The sequence below is a fragment of the Triticum aestivum genome, chromosome 6B (genome assembly GCF_018294505.1).
Source record: "Triticum aestivum cultivar Chinese Spring chromosome 6B, IWGSC CS RefSeq v2.1, whole genome shotgun sequence".
Taxonomy (NCBI): domain Eukaryota; kingdom Viridiplantae; phylum Streptophyta; class Magnoliopsida; order Poales; family Poaceae; genus Triticum; species Triticum aestivum.
The window spans coordinates 267705040-267730053 of NC_057810.1; the positions used below are offsets into that span (position 1 = coordinate 267705040).

At 45.7% G+C, this 25014-nt stretch overlaps 2 protein-coding genes across 2 annotated transcripts; both read left to right on the plus strand.

Annotated features, from left to right (window-relative positions):
• The first annotated feature begins 303 nt into the window (after positions 1-303).
• Positions 304-4651, plus strand: LOC123134068 (uncharacterized). The gene is made up of 4 exons (XM_044553417.1): positions 304-529; positions 1823-2334; positions 2486-2674; positions 3281-4651. Exons 1-3 carry the CDS (start codon positions 443-445, stop codon positions 2505-2507), a joined length of 621 nt encoding a protein of 206 aa, XP_044409352.1. The 5' UTR covers positions 304-442; the 3' UTR covers positions 2508-2674; positions 3281-4651.
• Positions 4652-10893: 6242 nt separating this feature from the next.
• LOC123136897 (3-ketoacyl-CoA synthase 11) lies at positions 10894-13404 on the plus strand. Its single transcript, XM_044556400.1, has 2 exons — positions 10894-11186; positions 11495-13404. Exon 2 carries the CDS (start codon positions 11502-11504, stop codon positions 13074-13076), a length of 1575 nt encoding a protein of 524 aa, XP_044412335.1. The 5' UTR covers positions 10894-11186; positions 11495-11501; the 3' UTR covers positions 13077-13404.
• Positions 13405-25014: the final 11610 nt, after the last annotated feature.

The window sequence follows — 25014 nt, forward strand, 5'->3', positions numbered from 1 at the left end:
AAGATTGCCATTGAATGAGGAATCTGTGTTCTACACTTTGGGTGTCCCCCGTGGAGAAATCAAAGTCCCTTATGAAGTGAACAACAACATTGAGGAAACTTTGTTTGCCCGTTTGTTTCTTGGAATGGCTTCCATGCCTAATATGACTGTTTTGGCAACTTCGCTGGAGGGGATGACAACCCATGGCGAGGTTTTTGAGATGAAGCTACTCATGTACTTGATCTCGGCTGTATTTGCGCCTACTACATCTCTTCATCCAAGCAAGAAGTGCTTTCCTATCTTGGTGAATGCACTCTATTTATTCTTTTACATACAATCTTTTTGTTTTCGATGTCATGTAGAAGTTAGTCACTACCAGTTTTAATGTTTTACTGAATGCCGACGCGGCATCTTTTTTCCCCGAATTGTGTTTGTGCAGGCGAAGCTGAAAGATGTTAAAAACATGAATTGGTGTAAATTCATTGTCGACTTCCTGCATGATGCATTCTCAAATAAGATGTACCAAAAGGGATGTCGCTTGCATCTAATGGTATCCCCCCCTACTCTTTATGAAAATGTTCTTATCACGATTCGTTCTTTCATAAATCAACATTTTGCAGTTGTTAATAAGTGGCAACTGAACTGTTTTTGCATTTTAGTATCTCTGTTTGGCCATAGTCTGAACAAACCATAGTTCTTGATAGAGCTTTTATCTGATTTTTTATGGCAATCATAGTTGATCGTGCGTGGAAACCCTTTGTTATTTTTTGTTTGTGACTTCTTCATGACAAATTGAAGTTTGTTTGATACATGGCAACTGTAGTTGGTGTTTTCAAGGCAATTTCATTTTTCTAGTTATAGTACACATAGTGAACCACTTCATATGTTCATCTCTATTTATATAATCTGGATGGCAATTACAGTGTTGAACTGGTGGCAACTAAGAATATAATAACATGGCAACTGCTGACATAACATGGTGGCAACTAACAATATATATAGGTGAAAACTAAGAATATATGTAGATGGCAAATCTCTTTGTTTTACTTTTTTTTAAACTTGTGACTCAAGGAGCATTGTACTACCAATGATGTTTAAACCATGGTCATTTTCCTTTTCTTTTTTCCCCGCATTTCTATATGTTTTCTTTTTCCTTGACAACATTTGATCATTGTCATATTCTGATTTACTTGTTCGCTTTATTGTGCAAACTAGCTCATGTACGTCGATAGTCTTGATTTGTCTACTGTCAACTTTACTAGGATAGGAGGCCCGCCGCCCGCACATAAGTTTGTCGTCTCTGCGTGGACGTACAATGTTGTCAAGGCTGTACTTGCTGCATATAGGGTTTCTGATACAAAATATGGGAAACTTCAGGTTGGTTGTGTCATCTTTTACACCGCCTAACCACATCCATCATGGCTAACGAGTCATAAAGAACTTGCCAACCATGGTTGACTGCACATGGCAACCATACTTGTCTCCATACGGCAACTCTGTAGTTCCCCATTGAAACTCCTTTTTTTCCTTGCAATCCATAATTTTAGTCACTGCTTCTTATTTTTCTTTCTTGACTTCTTTAGTCGTTTTTGCTATTTTTCCAACTGATGGCCAAGCATGCTATAGACTACAGTGTGTTTGGTGGGCCACAAAACTTTGGCAAGTGGATGGATGTGCATTCAGCTCCATCTTGTCCCGTTGAGGTGAAGCATGTTTATTTGTTTTCTGAAATTACTTTTTATGTTGCATTTGATTGCTCTTTTATGGTTGTTCTACCTTATTTTTCCTAATCACGTGTCTCTAATATGTTTTGTATTTTTTTTACCTTTTGTTTTCTGACCAGGCAAGGGCACCTGTTGAGCACCTAGTTGAGAAGTTTGCTTCCGACATGACCAGCTTGCTTGGGAAGTTGGTCGAGGGTTGGACAACACTTAACGGTTCTGACAGTGATGCGGTTGCGAGGCACTTCACATCATTTATTGGAAAACAGACACATCGTCCAACTTTTTGTCGTGGCTGGTATGACTACAACAGCTCTGAGGAGCTTCCTAACACACAAGATGAGCTAGACGGGGATGGTTTTGGTGGCATTGATGCTGGTCTCGACAAGGACGGCAACGATGACATGGAGAATGTGCCGCACGACAGTGACCACGATGAACATCACGAAGATCATGTGGGGGGCAAGCAGGACAAGGCTGCACCGAAAGTTCCTCTACCGGAGGGAGGCATTGATCTGAATGCTGCGAGAGACACGGGGGTTTCGCTCTCAAAGAGGGGCAGGGCTCCAGAGGATGATGTCCAAGGCAATGTTGGGGAGAGGTGTAGGGCTGATCCTGTAGCTGCTAGGAGGAGGTTTGATGTTTACTTACTGTTTTATTTTGTTCTTCTTTTTTAACAACCCTACTTTTTGTCATCCCTATGTGCGCCATTATTTTTGTGTCTCACACTTGTTTATATTTTGCAATTTTTTGCTCACTCTTTGCCATTTTTCTTGTACGTGCAGTGAGGCGACAGCTGGTGGATGATCAGTTAAGCAGAAACAAGCACCTACGGCAACCTGTGTTTCTGCCCGGTTGAACAAGGGGGCTCCCGCAGCTGTTGCCACCACCTCCACTAGGTCGTCTCCTCGCACATCAACGTCCAACATCGGGGATCCTATCGTGCTGGAAGACTTGAGGAAGACAACCAAGAAGTGGGTTCTCCCTATCTGTTTTTTATCTACCTTTTTTGTGTGTGATTGAGCTATCTTCTTTACGTCGTGATATGGAAATGCATCCTCTTTGAATTCTTTTCACGGCAATTGCATGCAATGAGCTTGACAAGTCATTATTTGGGTGATCATAATTTTGTTCGATGCATTCTAAATCATATACAACCTTTTACTTGTCCCATTTTTTTGGTGGCAACTACTGTCTACCTCTCATGGCAACTGTCTAACTTGACACATGGCTAATCATGTTTGTCCCACATGGCAACTGTTTGTTTTTTGATCTGAATTTGTTTCATGGAAACTCCTGCTTATTCTGCATGGCAACTGCTTACTAGACCACATGGAAAATCTTTGTCCACTCATATGGCAACTGGTAGCTTCTACTTACTTCAACCACTTTTTTTGCACTTCGTTTGTGTTCATCCTTACCTTGTTTTCAAATGGTAGCTCTGGCATATCACTCATATTTCATTTTTATGATGACTACCATGGCAATTCATTTTTGTTCCTAGTGCTCACCATTTTTGTTCTCTTCATGTGTTTTCTTGAATGGCCGTTTATCATTCGACACATTCCTTTTTTTTGCAGGGTCAAGAAGACTACTACACGCTTGACCAGTCGTACTACCAGAGACCCACTTGAACGCATTCACTCCAAGTTGTCGACATCTGATGTTGCAGGCATTCATGAGCTGCCAGTCGACCAATCTGCTGATGCACCGTCCATTGTTTCTGCTAGCTCTGATGCAAGGGGCCGCGCATATCCGCCGGTTGCAGATGTGCAGACAACAACGGCAGACATCCGTACATCTGGGAGTGATGAGTCTGTATCTGCCAGGACTGCTGAGATATTGCCTACCCTGGTGGCAATGAGAGATGTTGTTGTCACCCATGCCACCCGATCAACAAGTGTTGAAGTGGACGCTCCCGAGGTCAACCTAAACAAGGAAGATTCCCGCTCATCTGATACGGATTCCAAGCATGTGGCTGGTAGCACTTCTGTGTCCACGAAAGAAGGGGATGCGACCACATTTCAGAATGAAATGCCATCCATAGTTGACTCTCATGTCCCAACGGCTCCAGCAGCTGGTGGTCCACTGGCTGCAACTGTTACCGTTGTGCGGTCTGGCCTACCACCTAGGCTGCGTAGCCCCTGCAAGATTCCTGCATAGTTATCCAATGCACCACAGGTAGTTAAGAGCAGCAGAGATGACTCTGGTTACGTGTCTGCTTCCACACTGTTCCCACCGTCTGCCAAAAGCAATGTACCTGATAAGACGGAAGTCATTAGTACAACAGACGCAGCTGGTAAGCCGTGCTCTACTGAAGGAGGTGGACGTTCAGAGCACACTGCGTCTTTCACTGTCGTGGAGAACACCAGCTTAAATCTGCGCACTTCTAAGCTCCCTGTCAACGTTGGTGTCCCCTACATCCCAAACAGGAAGATATGCAAGAAACTTGTGGTTGAGATTGCTGACAGCACGCCCCGACCTACTAACAAGCCTGATGATCTTGCATCAGATGAGGGAGACATGTTTGTTGATCTGTCACCTCTAGACTCTACCAATCAATTTGTCCGCAATCCGGCTCGTAGATAGCAGAGGCACCCCATGGCTTTCACCCCACCGAGCTTTAGTCTAGGAATCGACAGTACTCCAGATGTACAAGTGCACAATCCTATGCCTGTTGCTTTTTCTTTCCCGGCAGGCATGGTCCCAATGATGGCGCAACCACTGACTGATGGCAGGAAGGCTGTCAAGTTTGCAGATCCCATAGTGCAAGGTAAAAAAAATTGGGTTCTCAACTGTGGTGGCAAATCTCATGGGATGCACATGCAGTTGTCATTTCTTGGTTCTGTAGAGGTTGATGCATGGCTACTATAGTTGATGACACATGGCAATTTGCAGTTGTTGCCATGTGGCAACTATAGTGCATTGTGCTTGGCAATTGCAGTTGTTGCCATGTGGCCACTGCAGTGCACTGCACATGGCAACCATAGTTGTTGCCATGTGGCAACCGCTGTGCACTTCACATGGCAAAATGTAGTTGTTGCCATGTGGCAAGTGCAGTGCACTACACATGGCAAATGCAGTTGTTGCCATGTGGCAACTGCAGTGCATTGTACATGGCAACTACAGTTTGTTGTCTTATGGCAGATGAAGTGCCCTGCACATGGCAACTGCATTTTTATTTTCCACATGCCAAACTTTGTTTACAAACTACCGGTCGACATTGATACTTTCTTACCAGTACTTTTCACTTCACATTTTGAACTTCATGCACAACATTTTGCTATCTATAAGTCTCTTATGCCACTGTTTTATTCTACTAGTCTCGGTTGCGCACAGCCTCAAGCTTGAGATGGCTGGCACGGGTTAGAAGTGTTGAACCGGCATCTCCCTCTGGTCATTTTTGCCCCCGAACTCCTGTTAATTTTCTGAAAGTCTTATATTCAGCTACTTTGTGCTTAATTGGCTTGTAATGTAGTCTAGTTGCACACATATTGATGCTTAGTTGGTTTGTAATGTAGTATAATTGCACACACATTGATGTTTAGTTGGCAGAAAGACTAGTTGCACACACATCGATATTTAGTTGGCAGGAAGACTAGTCGCACATACATTGATATTTAGTTGACTTGTAATATAGTCTTGTTGCACACACATTGATGTTTAGTTGACAGAAAGACTAGTTGCACACATATATTCTTAGTTAGCTTGTAATTTAGTCTAGTTGCACACACATTGATGTTTAGTTGGCAGGACACTAGTTGCACGCACATATGCGCAATTGACGCGGCAATGTAGTCTAGTTGCACACACATTAATATTTAGTTGGCAGAAAGACTAGCTACACACACATATGCTCAGTTGGCGCGGCAATATAGTCTAGTTGCACACACATTGATGTTTAGTTGGTAGGACTATTGGCACACACATATGCTCAGTTGACGCGGCAATGTAGTCTAGTTGCACACACGTTAATGTTTAGTTGGCAGGACTATTTGGCGCACACATATGCTCAGTTGGCGCGGCAATATAGTCTAGTTGCGCACACATTGATGTTTAGTTGGCAGGAAGACTAGTTCGTCGAAACATCCCCATGCGGGGTCTACTTTTGAAGAGCACGTCGTGAGGGTTTCAAGGGTGAAAACATATCTGATTTTGACACGTGGTTTAGAAGATATGTCTTCTATAAAAACCAAAAATTAATGCACAAGAGATGAACACAAGGAACATTAATGCAGTGCATGCAGGCATTCATCACATGAGAAGAGACCACATAAGATGATTAATTAGCAATGTACTTTTTATCACTTTTGAAGTACAATAATTTTACCATTTTAGTATGTGGCAAAGACTAGACGTGCTGCCGGACCAGGGGCCGGCCGCTCGCGGGCGCTAGCTAGCGCCCGGGCGCCAGCTAGACCGGTCCCAACTTTAATGGTACTGCAACTGAATCATGCTGCTCTCAATGCATTTGCCATGTGAAAATAAAGCTTGCATCATACATGGCAATTAAACTACATCCCACATGGCACCCACAACACATTCAAAGTGGCAATTATACTTTGTTTCACAACAAGCAACAGCTAATATTTGTTTTTGCAACTACATGTTTATTTATTTTTATTTTGCATTCATGTGTTGACTACAGATGTCAGCTTCAAATCAGCAGATATGGCAAACATATTTATTTACTTTTTTTTTATCATTTTTCAATGATGAATGTACATGGCAAATAAGATCGTAGGATCAATCGCTTACTTGTTAAATATCTTGCTGGTGTATATCTTGCTCATATGTCTCTCCATCGGTAAGTATGTTAGCAATTTAGGCTACTTGAGTGCGGTGTTTGCTTCTTGCTGTAGCTCAGATCCCAGTTTTTTCTGTTGCAAAGCTGAATATTGCTTGGCAAACTGCAGCAATGAGTTGCCAGGGCTCACGTAACGCTTTAAAACAGCATTGAACCCTTCGCTACATTGTGTAGTCTGCAAAAATGGAAAGAAGCACTGCATGAAGTAGGTCGACACCCAGTACATTTGCTTCTCCCACAAGCTATTTAGTGTCTCGTTGTCTTGGACTTGGTACGTTTCAATCGTAGCCATCCAGCTCCGTTCAAACTTCTCCACCGTCAAGTTGTGTTCCACACACAACTCGAATGCCTTGTGTAGCTCTAGACGGTCAGCGAAGAATGGTCCTAGCGTCTCTTCAGCCTTCTTAATAATATGCCACCTGCAGTGCTTGTGCACTGCCAACGGAAAGACCTCCTCTATGCCTGCGCACATGCTAAAATCTTGGTCCGTTATTATGTTCATCAAAGCTAGTCCATCCATGCACTCCAAGAAGGTTTTAAACAGCCAAGTGTAACCATCGGTATCTTTGTTCCGAACGAGACCGCAAGCGAACTACAAGGACTGATTGTGGTTGTTTATTCCTATGAATGGAGCACAGGGCATCTCGTACATATTCGTGAGATATGTTGCGTTGAACGAAATGCAATCACGGAAATGTTTGTAGGCTCTTCTTGCAGCACCATCCACCCAATACATGTTTCTGACACGGTCCTCATTGTCCAACCTTATCCTGTAGAAGAAATCACTATCTGCTTTTGCTTTCTCTTCGAAGTAGGCTATCGTGGCTTCTATGTCAGCCAACCTGCTCTCTCTACGGTACTTTGCCTTTAGGTTTTTGACGTCTGCTGGTATGTAAGGCATGCTACTCAGGCTCCCATCTCCGTTGTGGATCAGTGACAGTATTTGGACCATTCTTGATGGACCGATGTTACAATCATGTAGCAACCTTATGAATTTCTTCTCAATGGGACTGAATCATCTGTGGGCGCTCAGAAATTTTACTAGGTCAAACTTCTTTATGAGGTCGTGGTTGTGTTCTTCCACATATTCCGTGACCACCCACCATGCTCCATTTGTGTTTAACTTCAACCGGACAAGGCATCCCGTTTTGAGAATGATGCCTCTCTTTCATCCCGGCACGACAAGCACAACACCTTTTCCTTTCTTATTCTTCCATGCCTTGTAGCACCTTATCTCACCTTTGTTGTACTTGTTAGTTTTTTTAATTTTTCTATGGTATTCTGTGTTCACCGCAAATCCATGGAACATCGCATATCTCTGGTAGTACTCCTTGGCATCTTCAAAAGTACCAAATCTCCATCCAAGATATGGTGGTTGAGGTATCATGATTTCCGATTGTCCATCTTCTTCTTCCCCTTGCGCTTTGTCATTAGTTTCATCATTTACTTCAGTATTGGTGGTTGTTTCATCTGCTTGAGTGTTGCTTGTGCTGGTGTACAGAGGCGTGCTTGTCGGCATTGCTGCAACGATTGCCATTTCTGACACTGATTTCGCATTGTTTGTGGCAGCATCGGTGACTTGCTCGTGGAATGCTCCTTCAATGTGCTCTGAGGTTCCCGCAATAGATGTTCCTTTGCCACTTGATTGTAGCTGAAGCTCCTGCAAAAAATCAGGTGTGTTTTGTAAGCAGTATTGCTTGAATGGCATATTCGTCGTAATGAAATGATAGCAGCTGCATCCAATTTTTGTTCATGGCAACTACATCTGAAACATTGTACACAACTACAGTTGTATAAGTTTACATGTATAAAGTGCTGGAATGTGCATCTTTGAAATCATGGCAACTGTAACCTATCATTTTTTTGGCATGATATCATTCATATATATGCAATTCTTGAGCATCTGCATTTTTTCATGCATGGCAACTGCAGTTCTCTAGCCATGGCAGCTGCAGTTTACCTAATATGGCAGCTGCAGTTGCCAGGTCATGGCAACCAACATCTCAACATCAAAACTTGCATTCTAGATATGAGCCTACATGGCAAATGCAGATAATCACAAATGACAAATACACACAGACCATATGATCATAGATTACTAATGGTCATATTCACTTGGTGGCATTTGCCACCCCCACCGTGACAAATGCACCGTTCCCAACGCTTTTGCACAAAGCAAATGCATGACGTTTTCTTGGTTCAGATATTTTACCTTGCTGTGCCACATGTGCTAATTAAAGTTGGTGTGACACTTCAATTTGGTGCGCTGTATCTGCATTACTGACGGCCTGCAATGGTGAAGCTTGCCACGAGACATTTGCTGGTGTGGTTGGTTAACATTGAAATCATGTCAAACATAGTCCACCTAGGAAGGCAACTATAGTTGACAAGGATTGACCAACTGTTTTGGGACATGCATGTCAACTGTAGCTTTTTAAAACATGGCATATGTAGTATTCGATCATGGCAACTACAATTGTTGAGTCATGGCAACTGCAGTTGTTGATACATGGCACCTGCAGTTGTTTAGATATGCCAACTGTAGTTGTTGAGACATGGCAACTGCCCACACATTTTTCTACATGTGGCAAATACAACTGTGTATGCTTGTTATTTGCACTTTCCATCATTTTCTTCATTTCTATCAACTACAAATTTGAGTTGCCATCTTTTTCTTCATTTTATCGTCACACCATGCAAGCACCAACGCCATCTAGTTCCTTTCCTGATACACTATTCGCAAAATCAGTTTCATATGTCTCACCTCCGTACAATGTTGATGGCAGGTATCCGGTTGCCACCTGTCGCCACGTGCTGCATGATGGTCCTGTGTTTTTGCAAATACTCGTAAGTCTTGCCATCCTTTGCAAGTTATATTCGCCACATGGACATGCTATTTTTCTTTATTTCATTACCTTGATTTTCCACATTTGCTACTTGAAGTTGGTTTCCTGTATATATATATATATATCACCGATAGCCCCTCGTGTTCCAACTTGCCATGGTACCCCTGCCTGTGTGATTGTGTTATAAGAACCTGCAAACAACGTCATAGTACTACATAAGTAGAATACCATTTTGAAGTCCACAAACATGTCAACTGTCCTTTTTTGATCATGCATCGTACCTAAGCTCATGTACTGCTCTAGTAGTGGCAACAATGGTCCTGTAGAAATGAGTTGATTGTACTCTATTGCATTGCAAAACGTCGCTCTATTCTTTCCTGTTCTTAGTGAATCTCAAACATCCTTTTCGAACACCTACTGATAGCATATGAAACCTAATTTCTTAGATCAGATCCATGATAGAACATGGCAAATTTGTGATCGTTGGAGGGCAGAAGGGAGTAAACATGAGCGGTTGGAACTGTGGATCCAGTCGCCATCTTTCTGACCTGTGAAGGAGGAGGAGACAGGTTTCCTGACCTATGAGCTTGTTGCCGTTATTCTTCGTCGATGGGGGGTGTGGGCGCTAGGGATCTGATCTAGTTACCATGGCAACTAGAGAAGGAAGTTGACGGAGTTAGGGGAAGATCTGCCGATGCAGAGGTTGCAGACGACGACGGGCAGTGGCAATTTGATTCGAACGCGGGGGTTCGGCCTATGGGCGTCCGCCACCTTCCCTGCGTGACACGTGTCCCGCATACCATTCTTCAATGAACTCGCTTCTGCAACATGAGCTATGTTTCCGAAACATATGCGATGTTGCAATACTCTATGATGGGTTTACGTTTTGCAACAAAACTTCTGTTGCAAATTTTTTGCAACAAGATCTCAGTTGCAAAAAAATGCAACAAACTGATGTTGCAAAAAAAATTCTGCAACAAAACCTGTGTTACAGAAATAATTCTGCAACAAAATCAGTGTTACAGATATAATTCCGCAATAGGACCGGTGTTGCAGTATGGAGGCACGTTCGGCTGATGTGGTAAATCTGACGGCTCGCGGCCGGGCTGATGGGTTTTAAAAGAAGAAATATGTTGGTCCGTGATATTGCTCGCAAAATACGCTGGAATGCAGAGGTTGCAGCATGTGGCGAGCTGTCCCTGAAATCTGCAGAGGAAAAAGAGAACATGGGAACCACTGTGCTTTGTTTTTTAAAAATACAGTCAGCTCAGTAATATTCGCGGATGTCGTTACATCGCGTTCCAACGCTGGCCGGCCGTTCCGCCGGAAAACTCCAATCGCTCGCTCGCTCCCACCACGTTCTCTCCGCTAAACCCATACCCCAGCTCCAAAGCAACGAATCACGCACAGCTGTCACTGACACCCCACGCACAGCCCAGCAAACCAGCGCATGCGAGGCCCCACGTGGCCGCGGAACAGATCGCCCTTACGGGTACATTAAACTGTACCCAACTAAGCAGCCCAGTCAGACGCGCGGCGCCCGGTCGTCGCCCCACCATCCAGCCGTCCGTCGCGAGCCGCCGGCTGCATCCAAGCTGGCCGTCCCCGTCGCCGACTGGTGGGCCACCACGATTATTCCCCCCTCGTGCCATCTATTAAATGCCGGCTTCCGTTTCCCTTCTCCTCCTCCCCCTCCCCCTCCCGTGTTGCTCGCGACGGCAAGGTCAGGAGAGAGACGAGTGCGAGCGGCGCCAGAAGAAGGCGGACGAGGACCCGGCGCCGTCTCCGAGGCGGAGCCCGGCGGCGCTGATCGTCGCTCCGGCCATTTGAGCGGTATGCTTCGGAATCCGTCTGTGTCATTTCCGTTCTGAATTACATACTGTATTTTTATTGTATATTATTCTTATCGGCCGTGGACTGCCTCGTGGGTAACCGAGGGAGGGAGGGAGGGAGGGAGGGAGGTAGGCGGCCATGAACTCGAAACGCATCTCGATTCGCACCTTCGTGCCGGGGCAATACAAGATTCGTTTTGCCGTCTAGAATTTACTAGGGGTTAAAACTTTCAGTTGCCAGATCTCGCATTTTGAATTTCTTCCGCCGTTTATCTGACCCACGGAAATCTGCGTTTCCTCGATCCGCAGGGGCACCATGTCGATGGAGGACAGCACGCCGCCGGCCGGTGCCGGTGCCGGCGCCGGCGAATGCGCGAGCTCGCCGTCGCCGTCGCGTCGGCTGCCGGACTTCCTGCAGTCGGTGCGGCTCAAGTACGTCAAGCTGGGGTACCACTACCTCATCACCCACGGCATGTACCTCCTGCTCACCCCGCTCATCGTGCTCATCGCCGTCCACCTCTCCACGCTCTCTCCGGGCGACGTCGCCGACCTGTGGACGCACCTCCGCTTCAACCTCCTCTCCGTCATCGCCTGCTCCACGCTCCTCGTCTTCCTCTCCACCGTCTACTTCCTCACCCGCCCGCGCTCCGTCTACCTCGTCGACTTTGGCTGCTACAAGCCCGGCCCGGAGCGCCGGTGCTCGCGTGAAACCTTCATGCGCTGCTCCAAGCTCACCGGCAACTTCACCGAAGCCAACCTCGATTTCCAGCGCAAGATCCTCGAGCGCTCGGGTCTGGGTGAGGACACTTACATCCCTCCCGCCTTGGTCACCGTGCCGCCCAACCCCTCCATGGAATTGGCGCGCCAGGAGGCGCAGGTCTGCATGTTCGGTGCCATCGACAACATGCTCGCCAAGACCGGGGTGAAGCCCAAGGACATTGGGATTCTTGTTGTGAATTGCAGCCTGTTCAACCCAACACCGTCACTGTCCGCCATGGTGGTGAACCATTACAAGCTCAGAGGGAACATAGTCAGCTACAATCTGGGAGGAATGGGGTGCAGTGCCGGGCTCCTGTCGATAGATCTGGCCAAGGATTTGCTCCAGGTGCACCCCAACTCGTATGCAATGGTGGTCAGCACGGAGAACATTACCCTGAATTGGTATTTTGGGAACAACCGGTCGATGCTTGTGTCAAATTGCCTGTTCCGGATGGGCTGCGCTGCGATCCTTCTGTCGAACAAGCGCTCAGACAGGAGGAGGTCCAAGTACGAGCTGATACACACTGTGAGGACTCACAAGGGTGCAGATGACAAGTGCTTCAGCTGTGTCACCCAGGAGGAGGATGATAGCGGCAAGGTTGGCGTGGCACTGTCCAAGGACCTCATGGCGGTGGCTGGGGATGCGCTCAAGACGAACATCACAACGCTTGGCCCGCTTGTGTTGCCATTCTCGGAGCAGCTGCTGTTCATGGTCACATTGGTTGGCAAGAAGCTGTTCAAGATGAAGATCAAGCCATACATTCCTGACTTCAAGCTGGCATTCGAGCACTTCTGCATCCACGCTGGTGGGCGCGCTGTGCTTGATGAGATAGAGAAGAACATGGACCTCACCGACTGGCACATGGAGCCGTCCCGGATGACTCTCTTCCGGTTCGGCAACACGTCCAGCAGCTCGCTCTGGTACGAGCTGGCCTACAGCGAGGCCAAGGGGAGGATCAGGAGGCGCGACAGGATCTGGCAGATAGCGTTCGGTTCGGGGTTCAAGTGCAACAGCGCTGTCTGGAAGGCGCTGAGGTCAGTGAACCCAGCGAAGGAGCAGAACAACCCCTGGATGGACGAGATCGACACATTTCCGGTGGTGGTTCCCAAGGTTTCCAAGGTTGTTGAATAGCTTTGCCTGTTCAGCAATACCACCCGGAACAGCAAGTGAGCAAATCTTGCCATTGAATTCGACTGTATGCAATTTGTTTGGGTGATCTGTCGGGGTATTAATTTTAGATGATTCCATTTAGGTGGTACAGAGGGGTGTGGTATGGTGCTGTTCACTTTTTATGCCATTGATCAGTTCTTAACATCTTTGTGTTCCATGTGGATCGAGAATCTTGGCCCCGAAACCGAAAGGAGCAACTGCGTTGCATTAATTTTTCCATGTGCAGCATTTGATTTGTTCCGAATGTTGGCTATCATATCGTGCTAACCTGTCGGCATTTGATTTGTTCCGAATGTTGGCCATCATATCGTGCTAACCTGTCGTCTATGATGAGTTCTGTCTGTTGTGTTTGTGTCGAATATTTTGTACTAGTTGGGTTATGCTTGGACTTGGTGTTGTAGTGTGGGTAGGATACGTGTAGTGTCGTAGTCGGACACGTTGTACCCTTGGCCTCTTATATATGAAGAGGCATCCCACGTTGTAACCTATGACGACTAGATAACGACATGCTCGCAAGGGGGTGCCGGCGGCTTGTGCCGGCGCCCGGGTGGTCGGTGTTGTGGTATCTCGGGGAGGAGCGCCCGTAGTCATTGTCCCGGGGAGTAGGCGAGTTCGCTGAACCTCGTTAACAAATTTCGGTGTCGTCATTGTCTGTGATTGCTTGTTTCTCGGTGGATCGATCGCGTACCTCGGATTTATTCTAACAAATGGTATCATGAGCTAGGTTACGAGGTGATTGTCTGGTTGATCTAGAAGAGGTGAAGATACTGCAGAAAGATCAGGCGTCGGCGATGGAATCGGAAAATACGGCATGGCAACGCAATTGCGTCGAGCAGCGTTTAGTTAGATTTGGAGTCGACGAGATTGACAGGTGACCTGCAGACTGCAGCAGTAGCATGTGCGGCAACGCGGTGTCAGTACTGCTACGCTGAAGGTTGCACCAGCACTGACGGAAGTACGTCTTCGAGGGAAGGAGGCGCAATCGGGTGGCGGAACGGCGACTGAAGACTCAACCAGGCACTGGGCCGTGTGCGAGTGTGAGCCCAGTGGGCTTGTAGGCACGGCTATATAACGTGCCGAGTAGAGAGGGTAGGATAGAGAGTTGATTCCCCTTTTCGTCCTCCTCTGTATCCAGCTGCATCTTCTTCCTCCCCACGACACTCTTTCTCTGGAACTTGAGATCTTGTACCAAAATCCCAAATCCTAGGTTCGCCTATGGCAAGGATATGACAGTTGGTAATCAGAGCTTCGTCGGTCCCCGCTGCGCCTAAATCCTCGAGATCGATCCGGTAACATCGACTGGTTGGTGGGCTGATTGCTGCGGCGATCGGCTGTAAATCCGAGATCAGCGTTCGGATCGATTCAGAGCAGGCGGCAACGGCGCCGTTCAAGCCGAGTGCTCAAACAAGGTACCTGCGAGACGAGATGGGAACGTTCGAGGAGCGCGTGATGAAGGAGTTCGAGGCGCTGCGGCTCCTGCAGGCCAAGGTGGATGGGATCGAGGCGATCCAGGCCAGGCTTGATGGATTGGATGCGAAATTCGAGGAACAAGTGCAGCGCCTAGATCAAGTGCAGAGCAAGGTGAATCTGTCGGTGAGTTCGATCGGGGAGATTCATCAGGAACAAGTTCAAGTGGCTCGTCATCTGAAGCAGTCAAGCAATGCACGGGAGGCTGATTTGAACAGGTTGGCGGAGCCGGGATGTTTGGCCGCATCTCCGACTACGGGTCAGAGCGGTGGGCGACCGTTTTCGACGCATGCGCAACCACCACCACCACCTCCTCCGCCACCATTACTTCCTCCGCGGGACCGCGCATCTCATCAGCAACAGGTACCAAATTCCCCACGTCCCTTGGAGGAACAGCAAAACAAGCGGACTTGGATGCCGAAAATGGAGTTTCCAAAATTCGAGGGAGAGGGAGTCCGTATTTGGTTGGATAATTGTGAAGCATATTTCCAGTTATATCAGATCCCTGAGTCCTTTAAGTTGATGTCCGCATCTCTGCATCTGATTGGTAATGCAGCACACTGGTTTCAGGCTTATAAACTGACAGATCATTATGGCACTTGGGAAAATTTTTGTGCTGCTGTCATACAGGAATTTGATGTGAATGTGCATAGGAACTGCATGAGAGAGCTGCTTGTATTGAAACAGGAAGGTACTGTGCAACAATACAGATCTGCGTTCCATCAGCTGGTGTACCAGGTCCGGATGTATGAGGGAGGAGTGAGTGAAACAATGTTGGTCACTCAATTCATGTTGGGTCTTAAAGAAGAAATCAGAGCTGCAGTGGAAATTCAGTTACCAGCCACTGTTACTATTGCAGTGGAGTATGCTTTGGTGCAAGAAGCACTGTTAGAAAGAGCTAAACAGCAAGCCACTAAAACTAGCAAATTCAGTTTTCACAAGGGAAGTACGACCAAAGGAGATTATATTGGAAAATCCCAGCTCTCCGCAGGAGATATGTGGAAAGCAAGGCAGCTCAAGGACTACAGGAGACAGAATGGTCTCTGTTACAGCTGTGGAGAGAAATTCAGCCCTGGCCATGTTTGCACTAGCAAGCAAAATGCCCAAGCCAAAGCAATTGAAGCTGCAGAACAACAAGTGCAATTATCTGACCATGTTCTTAATGCCATTGCAGTAGAAGAGGCTGCAGAGGAAGCAGCTGCTTATTTATCTGTGAATGCACTTTCGGGCACAACCAATACTAAGTCCATCAGATTGAGAGCATTGGTTGGCAATCAAGTCATGCTCCTCTTGTTGGATTCGGGCAGTTCTCACACATTTATTGACCAACAGCTGGCAGACAAACTCAAGTACAAAGCTCAGGATCTACCAACACCACTAATAGTCAAAGTGGCAAATGGTGAACAGCTACAGTGCACACAACACATTCAGGGACTAGAATGGTGGATACAGGGCCACACATTTACCACTGATATGAAAGTACTTGCTATGGGAGGATATGATGCAATCTTAGGTATGGACTGGCTGTCGCAGTGGGGCCCTATGGTCTGTCATTGGCAAGATCAATGGATTCAGTTTCAGAGGGGAGATAAAACAATCACGCTACAAGGGCTGCAGACTCCTCCAGTTACAGAATTGCAAGAGCTATCCATGGAGCAAGTGGTGAAGTGCCAGAAGGGCAATGATATTTGGGCCACAGCTGTATTGTCCAGAATGGCTGTGGTGGAAACATCAGTTGTTCCTGAATGCATTCAGAATACTATTAAAACTTTTGAAGATGTTTTTCAAGAACCTAAAGGATTACCCCCTCACAGAGAATTTGATCATGCTATTTCTCTTCTTCCAAACAGTGCACCTGTGAATTCCAGGCCCTATAGATACTCGCCCTTACAAAAAGATGAGATCGAGAGGCAAGTAGCGGAGATGATCCAAGCAGGAATTGTGAAACCTAGCATGTCACCCTATGCATCACCTGTCCTGTTGGTCAAGAAAAAAGATGGAATGTGGAGATTTTGTGTGGATTATAGAAGACTGAATTCAGTGACAGTAAAAAGCAAGTTTCCTTTGCCTGTCGTAGATGAGTTGCTGGATGAACTGGCAGGTGCAAAGTGGTTTTCCAAATTAGATCTCAGGTCTGGTTATCACCAGATACGAATGGTGGAAAGTGACGAGGAAAAAACTGCCTTCAAAACACATCAAGGGCAATATCAATTTAGAGTTATGCCTTTTGGGTTGACAAATGCTCCAGCTACCTTCCAATGTTTAATGAATGCAATTTTTGCAAGATTTATCAGAAAATTTGTGCTAGTATTCATGGACGATATTCTGATATTTAGTGAAGATTTGGAACAACATCAACAGCATCTTCAAGAAGTCCTCTCAGTTTTAAGGGAGCACCAGCTGTTTGCTAAACTCAGTAAATGCTCTTTTGCCCAACAGGAGTTGGAATATTTGGGTCACATCATTTCTGATAAGGGGGTGTCCACTGATCCTGCCAAAACTACCGCTATGGTACAATGGCCAAGACCAACTACAGTTACTGAACTCAGGGGTTTTTTGGGTCTCACTGGCTACTATAGGAAGTTTGTGCAGAACTATGGCATCTTGGCACAACCACTGACTAGTTTACTGAAGAAGAAAAGTTTTGAGTGGACCGAGCAAGCTCAAGCTGCATTCGATCAGTTAAAACAGGCTATGTCCACTACTCCAGTCCTAGTATTGCCAGATTTTGCAAAACCCTTTTGCATAGAAACGGATGCTTGTGATAGTGGTATTGGAGCTGTTTTAACACAGGGAGGGCATCCTGTGGCTTATTACAGCAAAGCTTTAGGGCCAGCTAACCAGAAACTGAGTATCTATGAGAAAGAGTTCATGGCAATTATTATGGCCATTGAAAGATGGCGACAATATATTTCCAGAGGTCCTTTTGTCATCAAAACAGACCACAAGAGCCTCTGTCAGTTAGGAACACAAGAACTTACTTCAGATCTTCAGAGAAAAGCAATGACTAAACTAGTGGGATTGCAGTTTTCTTTTCAGTACAAGAAAGGTCCGGAGAACAAAGCTGCAGATGCACTTTCCAGAATAGGCCATGTATTTGCATTGCCTGCTGTGTCTACTTCTCAACCTGTTTGGATTCAGGAAATCCTCAATTCCTATGATATCGATACACAAGCTCAACAACTTTTGCAGAAGCTAGCTGTTAACCCTGAGGAAGAACCTGAATATTCTTTGGACAATGGTCTATTAAAACATCAAGGAAGAATTTGGGTGGGAGCCAATGCAGGGTTACAGACTAAGATCATTGAGGCACTGCACTCTTCTCCTGTAGGAGGGCATTCGGGTAGCTTGGCTACTTATCAGAAAATCAAGAAGCTATTTCATTGGGCCGGAATCAAAACTGCAGTTAAGGAGTTTGTGCAACAATGTCAGATATGTCAGCAAGCTAAACATGAAAACTGCAAATATCCTGGGTTGTTGGCACCTTTACCAATACCTAGGCGCCCTTGGGAGGATATCTCCATGGATTTTATTGAGGGCCTTCCCAAGTCCAATGGATCCTCTTGCATTCTGGTAGTTGTGGACAGATACACTAAGTACAGTCACTTTATACCACTTAAACACCCATACACGGCAGCTCAGATTGCTCATATCTTTCTGCAGCAAGTGGTAAAACTACATGGTATGCCCTACACCATTACTTCAGATAGAGACAAGATCTTCACCAGTAATTTCTGGAAAGAGTTGTTCAAACTGTGGGGCACTAAACTGCAGATGTCAACTGCTTATCACCCACAAACTGATGGCCAGACTGAGAGGGTAAATCAATGCCTAGAAATGTACCTGAGATGTGCTGTCAATGATACTCCAAAGCAATGGGCAGCTTGGCTTCCTTTAGCAGAATTCTGGTACAACTCTACTTATCACTCTTCCCTGGGATGTACTCCATTCAAAGCACTCTATGGACATGAGCCAAACTTGGGAAATCTACCCCAACCCTTGCAATCACAACAGTTGGAATTGCAGGACTGGCTTAATGAAAGGCAACAGTACTCTGAATTTTTGCACCAACACTTGAACACAGCTCAAACGAAGATGAAGTCTGATGCAGATAAGAACAGGACTTTCAGGGAGTTCATGGTGGGAGATACAGTGTTCTTGAAGCTGCAACCTTATTCTCAAGATTCTGTGGTCAACAGACCTTACCCAAAGCTGGCAATGAAGTTCTTTGGGCCGTATAAAATTCTCGAGAGAGTGGGAACAGTGGCTTACAAGCTGGAACTCCCATCCACCAGTCAGATACATCCTGTGTTTCATGTGTCTCAATTGAAAACTCACGTGCCAGATCACACACCAGTTTACACGACATTGCCAGAACCACCGCTGCTTAACAGGATGAATGTGGTTCCTGAGGAAATTTTGGACAAACGCCTGGTCAAGAAGGGGAATGCTTCCTTGCTTCAGGTTCTTATCAAATGGTCTGGGTTGCCAGCAGCAAGTGCTACTTGGGAGGACTATGACACAGTCCACCAACCTTTTCCATTGGCACCAGCTTGGGGACAAGCTGGAATTTCAGGGGGAGCTCATGTCAGTACTGCTACGCTGAAGGTTGCACCAGCACTGACGGAAGTACGTCTTCGAGGGAAGGAGGCGCGATCGGGTGGCGGAACGGCGACTGAAGACTCAAACCAGGCACTGGGCCGTGTGCGAGTGTGAGCCCAGTGGGCTTGTAGGCACGGCTATATAATGTGCCGAGTAGAGAGTGGTAGGATAGCAGAGTTGATTCCCCTTTTCGTCCTCCTCTGTATCCAGCTGTATCTTCTTCCTCCCCACGACACTCTTTCTCTGGAACTTGAGATCTTGTACCAAAATCCCAAATCCTAGGTTCGCCTATGGCAAGGATATGACACGTAGTTGGGGCAAGGTGCGGTCCAGCACGGGGCGGCTGGAGGCGGGCCAGCGGAGCCCAACGCGGGCGTGCGTATGTGGGAGGCAGCGGCAGGTTCGGCGGTTTCTCTTGGTGCAATCGGATATAGCTAAGTATGTTTGAGATTTGTTTTGAAAACAAAACAGGACCGAGTCCTGGTGGAACTCGTCCTCGTGCATGAGGCGGAGAGCTGCGCGGATCGCTTATTAAAAGCGGCTGCGTGGAAGGCCGAACAAAACAGAGGCGAGACAACAGATCAGATCGGACAGAAATAAATCCATTGACGTCCATCGAGAGCAAGGGTTGAGGCGAAGCAATCGCTAGCATCAGGAAGTTGAGCCAAGACAGGAGCAGCTATGTGATGTGAAGGCCAGCTAGTTGAATCGCTAGTAGTACGCGGAGGTTTCGTTCGTGTACTTGGGGATCACGGGAACACTTCTCGGTTATTTTTCGCAGGGTCAGCCATACAAAGAACTATGGCGCCATCGGCTACCAGGTTTGAGGCGGAGAAGTTTAACAGAACTGGAAGCTTTGGGTTATGGCAGACAAGGGTGAAAGATTTGTTGGCACAACAGGATGCTTGAAGGCGTTGTTGCAGGAAGCCAAGCCAGCTAAGATGGAGGCGGATGACTGGGAGGAGTTACAGTTGAAAGCAGCCGGGACTATACGGTTGTGTCTGTCGGACCAGGTTATTTATCATGTGATGGATGAGAATTCGACGAAGAAGATCTGGGAGAACCTGGAAAGTCAGTTTATGTCCAAGACTGTGACGACCAAAGTGTATCTGAAGCAAAAGCTGTATGGGATGAGGATGCAGGAGGGGTCAGATCTTGTGGAGTATATGAACGCCTTTAATCAAGTCGTGACGGATCTAGCACGCTTGGGTGCGACGGTTGACGACGAGGATAGGGCAATTCTGCTTCTTTGTTCATTGCCATCATCCTATGACCATTTGATCACTACTTTGATGCACGGCAAGGAGACTGTCAAGAATGAGGATATTACTGCGGCATTGCTATCTTATGATATGAGAAAGAAGAACGCGGTGGAAGTCTCTCATGGTGAAGGTTTGCTAGTCAAGGGTGAGCAGTGGCGGAAGGGATATGAGGCTGGGAAGAACAAGAAAAAGAAAAAGAATATACAGTGTCACAAGTGTAAGCAGTGGGGACATATGAGAAAGAACTGTCCAGAACTCAACGGTGGGGCCAGTGCTAATAAGGCAACTCATGGTGATGACTCGGACAGCAGCAGTGATGTCCTCGTATTATCAGACAGGCGGTCAACCAAAAGTGAAGCGTGGATGTTGGATTCAGCTTGCTCTTTTCATGCGACACCCAACAGGGAGTGGTTCTCTTCGTACAAGTCTGGTGAGTTTGGTTTAGCCTATGTGGGCGATGACACAGGTTATCGTGTTGCTGGAGTAGGTGACATCAAAATCAAGATGTTTGACGGAGTTGAGCGGATGCTTCAGGGAGTCAGGCATGTGCCGGGCTAAGGAGGAATCTAATTTCTCTTGGTGTTCTTCATGATGGTGGTATGGTATTCCGTTGTGATCGGGATAGGAAGACCATGAGAATCATGAAAGATGAGGTGACCGTGATGATTGGAGAGAGGACGGCTTCACATCTTTACAAGTTGCAAGGGAGCACTATTGCAGGTGGAGTCACGGAGACTGGAGTTGCGGGAGTAGCAGCGGGGTCTCACGGCGGCGGCGGGTCTGGGGCAGACTCGTCGAGTAGCTCTCAGTAAGCTATGAAGAAGACAACACAAGTCCGGAGTACATGGAAGTTTGACGCACGGACAAATTCAAGGTGGTGGAGAATATTCGCCAAGGTGGAGTTTGTTGTGTTTGTGTCGAATATTTTGTACTAGTTGGGTTATGCTTGGACTTGGTGTTGTAGTGTGGGTAGGATACGTGTAGTGTCGGCGTCGGACACATTGTACCCTTGGCCTCTTATATATGAAGAGGCACCCCACGTTGTAACCTATGACGACTAGATAACGGCAGGCTCGCAAGGGGGTGCCGGCGGCTTGTGCCGGCGCCCGGGTGGCCGGTATTGTGGTATCTCAGGGAGGAGCGCCCGTAGTCATTGCCTCGAGGAGTAGGCGAGTTCGCCGAACCTCGTTAACAAATCTCGGTGTCGTCATTGTCTGTGATTGCTTGTTCCTCGGTGGATCGATCGCGTACCTCAGATTTATTCTAACACTGTTTTTGATGTGCATTGCACATTAAAAATTGCCACACCTAAGTTGAGGTTTTAGCCACACCTGTGGCATGCCATAGGAAGTGTGGCAGGCAAAATGGGCGCCACACACCTTGCGAGAGTCTCAGCTGCAGAAGCTCCTTTACGCTGTGGCGAGCCAAACCTGCATACAGCACCAAACACCTGCCTAGAGAGGTTTGCCCGTAACAGCTTTGGCGTGGCAATCTACTAGAAGGGTTGGGTCGTTGTTGTTGAGATTTCATTAAAAATTTGTTATTTGGTTCGGCACGGCGAGAAGATGGCATGCGTTTTATTTTTATTATTGTTTTGGTTTGGCGGGTGAAAAAGTTGATGTGTGTTTTATTTTGTATATATAATGCGGTGTGTCGTTGGACTTTTTTGACAGTGTAATTTTGTGTTATCTACTACTCCCTCCGTCTGAAAACACTTGTCATCAAAATGGATAAAAACAGATGTATCTAAAACTAGTAATATACATCTAGATACATCCCCTTTTATTTATTTTGATGACAAGTATTTCCAAACGGAGGGAGTACTTATGTGGGAAGTTTCGGAAGTCTCTTGGGCTGATGGCCGTATCTTATTGGTGTTACATTGTCATATGTTGTTTTTTAGGTGATGAGATACTGTGCGGGACTGATGTGTTTTTAGGTTGCTTGTTGCTGACTAATTTGAGAAATCATTAGCCAGTCAAAATCATAAATTAAATCCACTAACACCTGAACTGAACGAGTGCTCCTTGAAATTTTGTTGGCCCTGAAAAAATGGTAAATGGCCCTGAAAAAATGGTAAGTCAAATGTACAAACACCTCAATTGAATGGAGGGCCTCTAAAATTAAGAAGCGTCGTGTATTAGGTGTTGGTTGATACACGGAGTTTTGAAATAATATTCTACCTTGACTGAACCGAGAGCATGTAACAATATGCGAGGTGAAGAACTATTCACACATTGACTTCTCTTTTGGAAGAGCCAAAACAAGACTTCTCTTTCTGCATAAAATATCTGATTTAGTCGTGCGTGCCAAAAATGGAGCGGAAACTTTTTGAATTTTCCTGTTGAAAAATAAGTTCTGTCATTGCTATGAGTTACCGGTGTATTTTTCTGGATGTGGGAACCGCAGAACCAAATATTTTTCTATTAAATATAAATATAAATAAAGCAATATTTGCAAACGTGGTATGTACAAAGAAGGAAGATAAATTTGACAAAATGACACGCTTCTCACATGATACTCTGATCCTATGGCACACATTTCATTTTCTTTTGATAAAATGACACACTTACAAGTTGATAGCTAAATAAAAGGCATAAAGTGATCAGTTTTCTCTATTTTCTGGCCTGGGCGCACATGTCAAACTATTGAGGACGATTTTGCCCTCCAGCACGTTTCTCTAGTTAGATCGAATCTCACTGAGCAAAAGCAGCCATGAGGGGCATCTCAAGGCTAGTGTATGTTCGTTCTTGTGTCCGGACGTGGTTTGTGGGCATGATATGGGAGATAACCATCCAATGGTAATCATAAAGTATGCAGTTGGAAGGAGAAAACGTAGGTGCGGACCATGTATATGATGGGATATATGTGGTTTACGGCAGTAGAATGGTGGCATGTGGATATAGATTCTCTATGAGAAAAAGTAGCTTGAGACATTTATATTGATTTTTTCTTCCCAACTGATAGAAGCGGGGGTGTCCCGATCTTTCGATGAGATGATAGCTATCGTTTTGACGGAGTTGACTTTGACGATGCGACTACAAACGTGCACGACGTTGCGCCTTAGCAATCGCTAAACCAATCTCTTGAGGTTACTGACGATGCTGGAAGCACGATCAGCCTGACCACGACGGTCTATTCCTGCACGCAGTCAAAGAACAAGCAAGAATATGATAAAAGCAATCTGAATATTGCGAATATAGACGAAGTATTGATAAAGATGGGGATCCAAAAGTGGTCTTGGTCTTGTTGTTGGACACAAACGAAGTACACAAAGTTGCAATGACTAACTTTTAACTAAACAAATGCCCAGGAAAAAGCTACTAGATGGATCTACTTATATAAGAGCAAGGGATGGTGGCCAAGGAAGTGGGAGGATGTCCCAAGATAGCCTAAAACTAAACCTAGGTCGTACAAGGCTCATGGGCCCAAGTGGAGGTGATGCAACACCTTTGGACTTGTATTTTGACTCGGATTCTGCTGCAGCGTCAGATTGTTTCGTCAATATTTCAATGCTCCGGAATTTGAAGGTGAATCCAATTGGTTTGGAATTCCAACAAGAAAAAGAATCACCCAATTCGGAGTCCAGATGAAAGAGATATTGACGTATTGAGTCAGGTAAGTCTGTGTAGTCCGAATATAAGTCCAGAACGTGAAAGACTTGGACTCTATCTTCTCATGTGCTAAAAGTGACGTGAGAGGACTTTTTGAACAATACCTAAACTTCACTCTTTTCCTTATCTTCATATGTGGATTGTACAAATGTCCCATACACCTGCAATTAGACATGACACAAAAGTCTGTGAAGGATTTTTGTCCTGGATAACATAAATAAATTATTGCATAGTTTGCATTGGAAATCACCTCACAAATATGCATGTATGCAATATTTTTAGTCGTATCCAAGGTAGTCATGTCCTCATCATCCTCCCCTTCTTGAAAACAAAGCCGTCCCAGGTGTTGCTTAATCTGAAATGTGGCTAACAAAAGAGACAAGGTGTACATGTTGTATATGTATATGTCATCCATTTTTACTTCCCTTGGGTTTTTGCACATAACACATGTATACATGAGTAACTTTTATAGTTCATAAAATATAAAGCCAAAATATTATCACAAGAAGTAGAAGGCATGAAAATATTGCAACTTAGTTTGCACATATAAGTGAAACTCTTATTCATATCAAAAGATTGACAATGTTCATCATTAAACCATTCCAACATTGGTGAATAAACCTTATTTGCATCAAATTTACATGGTACAACATGCTTAAATAAGAAAACATGCAATAAGTCATTTGACATATAATCATCACCAAGATTAGAGGTCATATCAAAATGATTAAACATTCAGTACTGCAGGATGCTGCTAACACGGCACTACGATCTGATACCCTTTGGCGAAACTGTGTGCGATGCATTAATCGCAAATGGTGGTGTAAAAAACCCATCAAAAAGGTGCAAAACATTTGCGATGACAGATGAATCAAACACGGTTCAGATTTTAGTTCTGTGTGTCATGCAGGGCATACGGTTCAATGCAATTAACTATTTGCGGTAAGGAGCAAC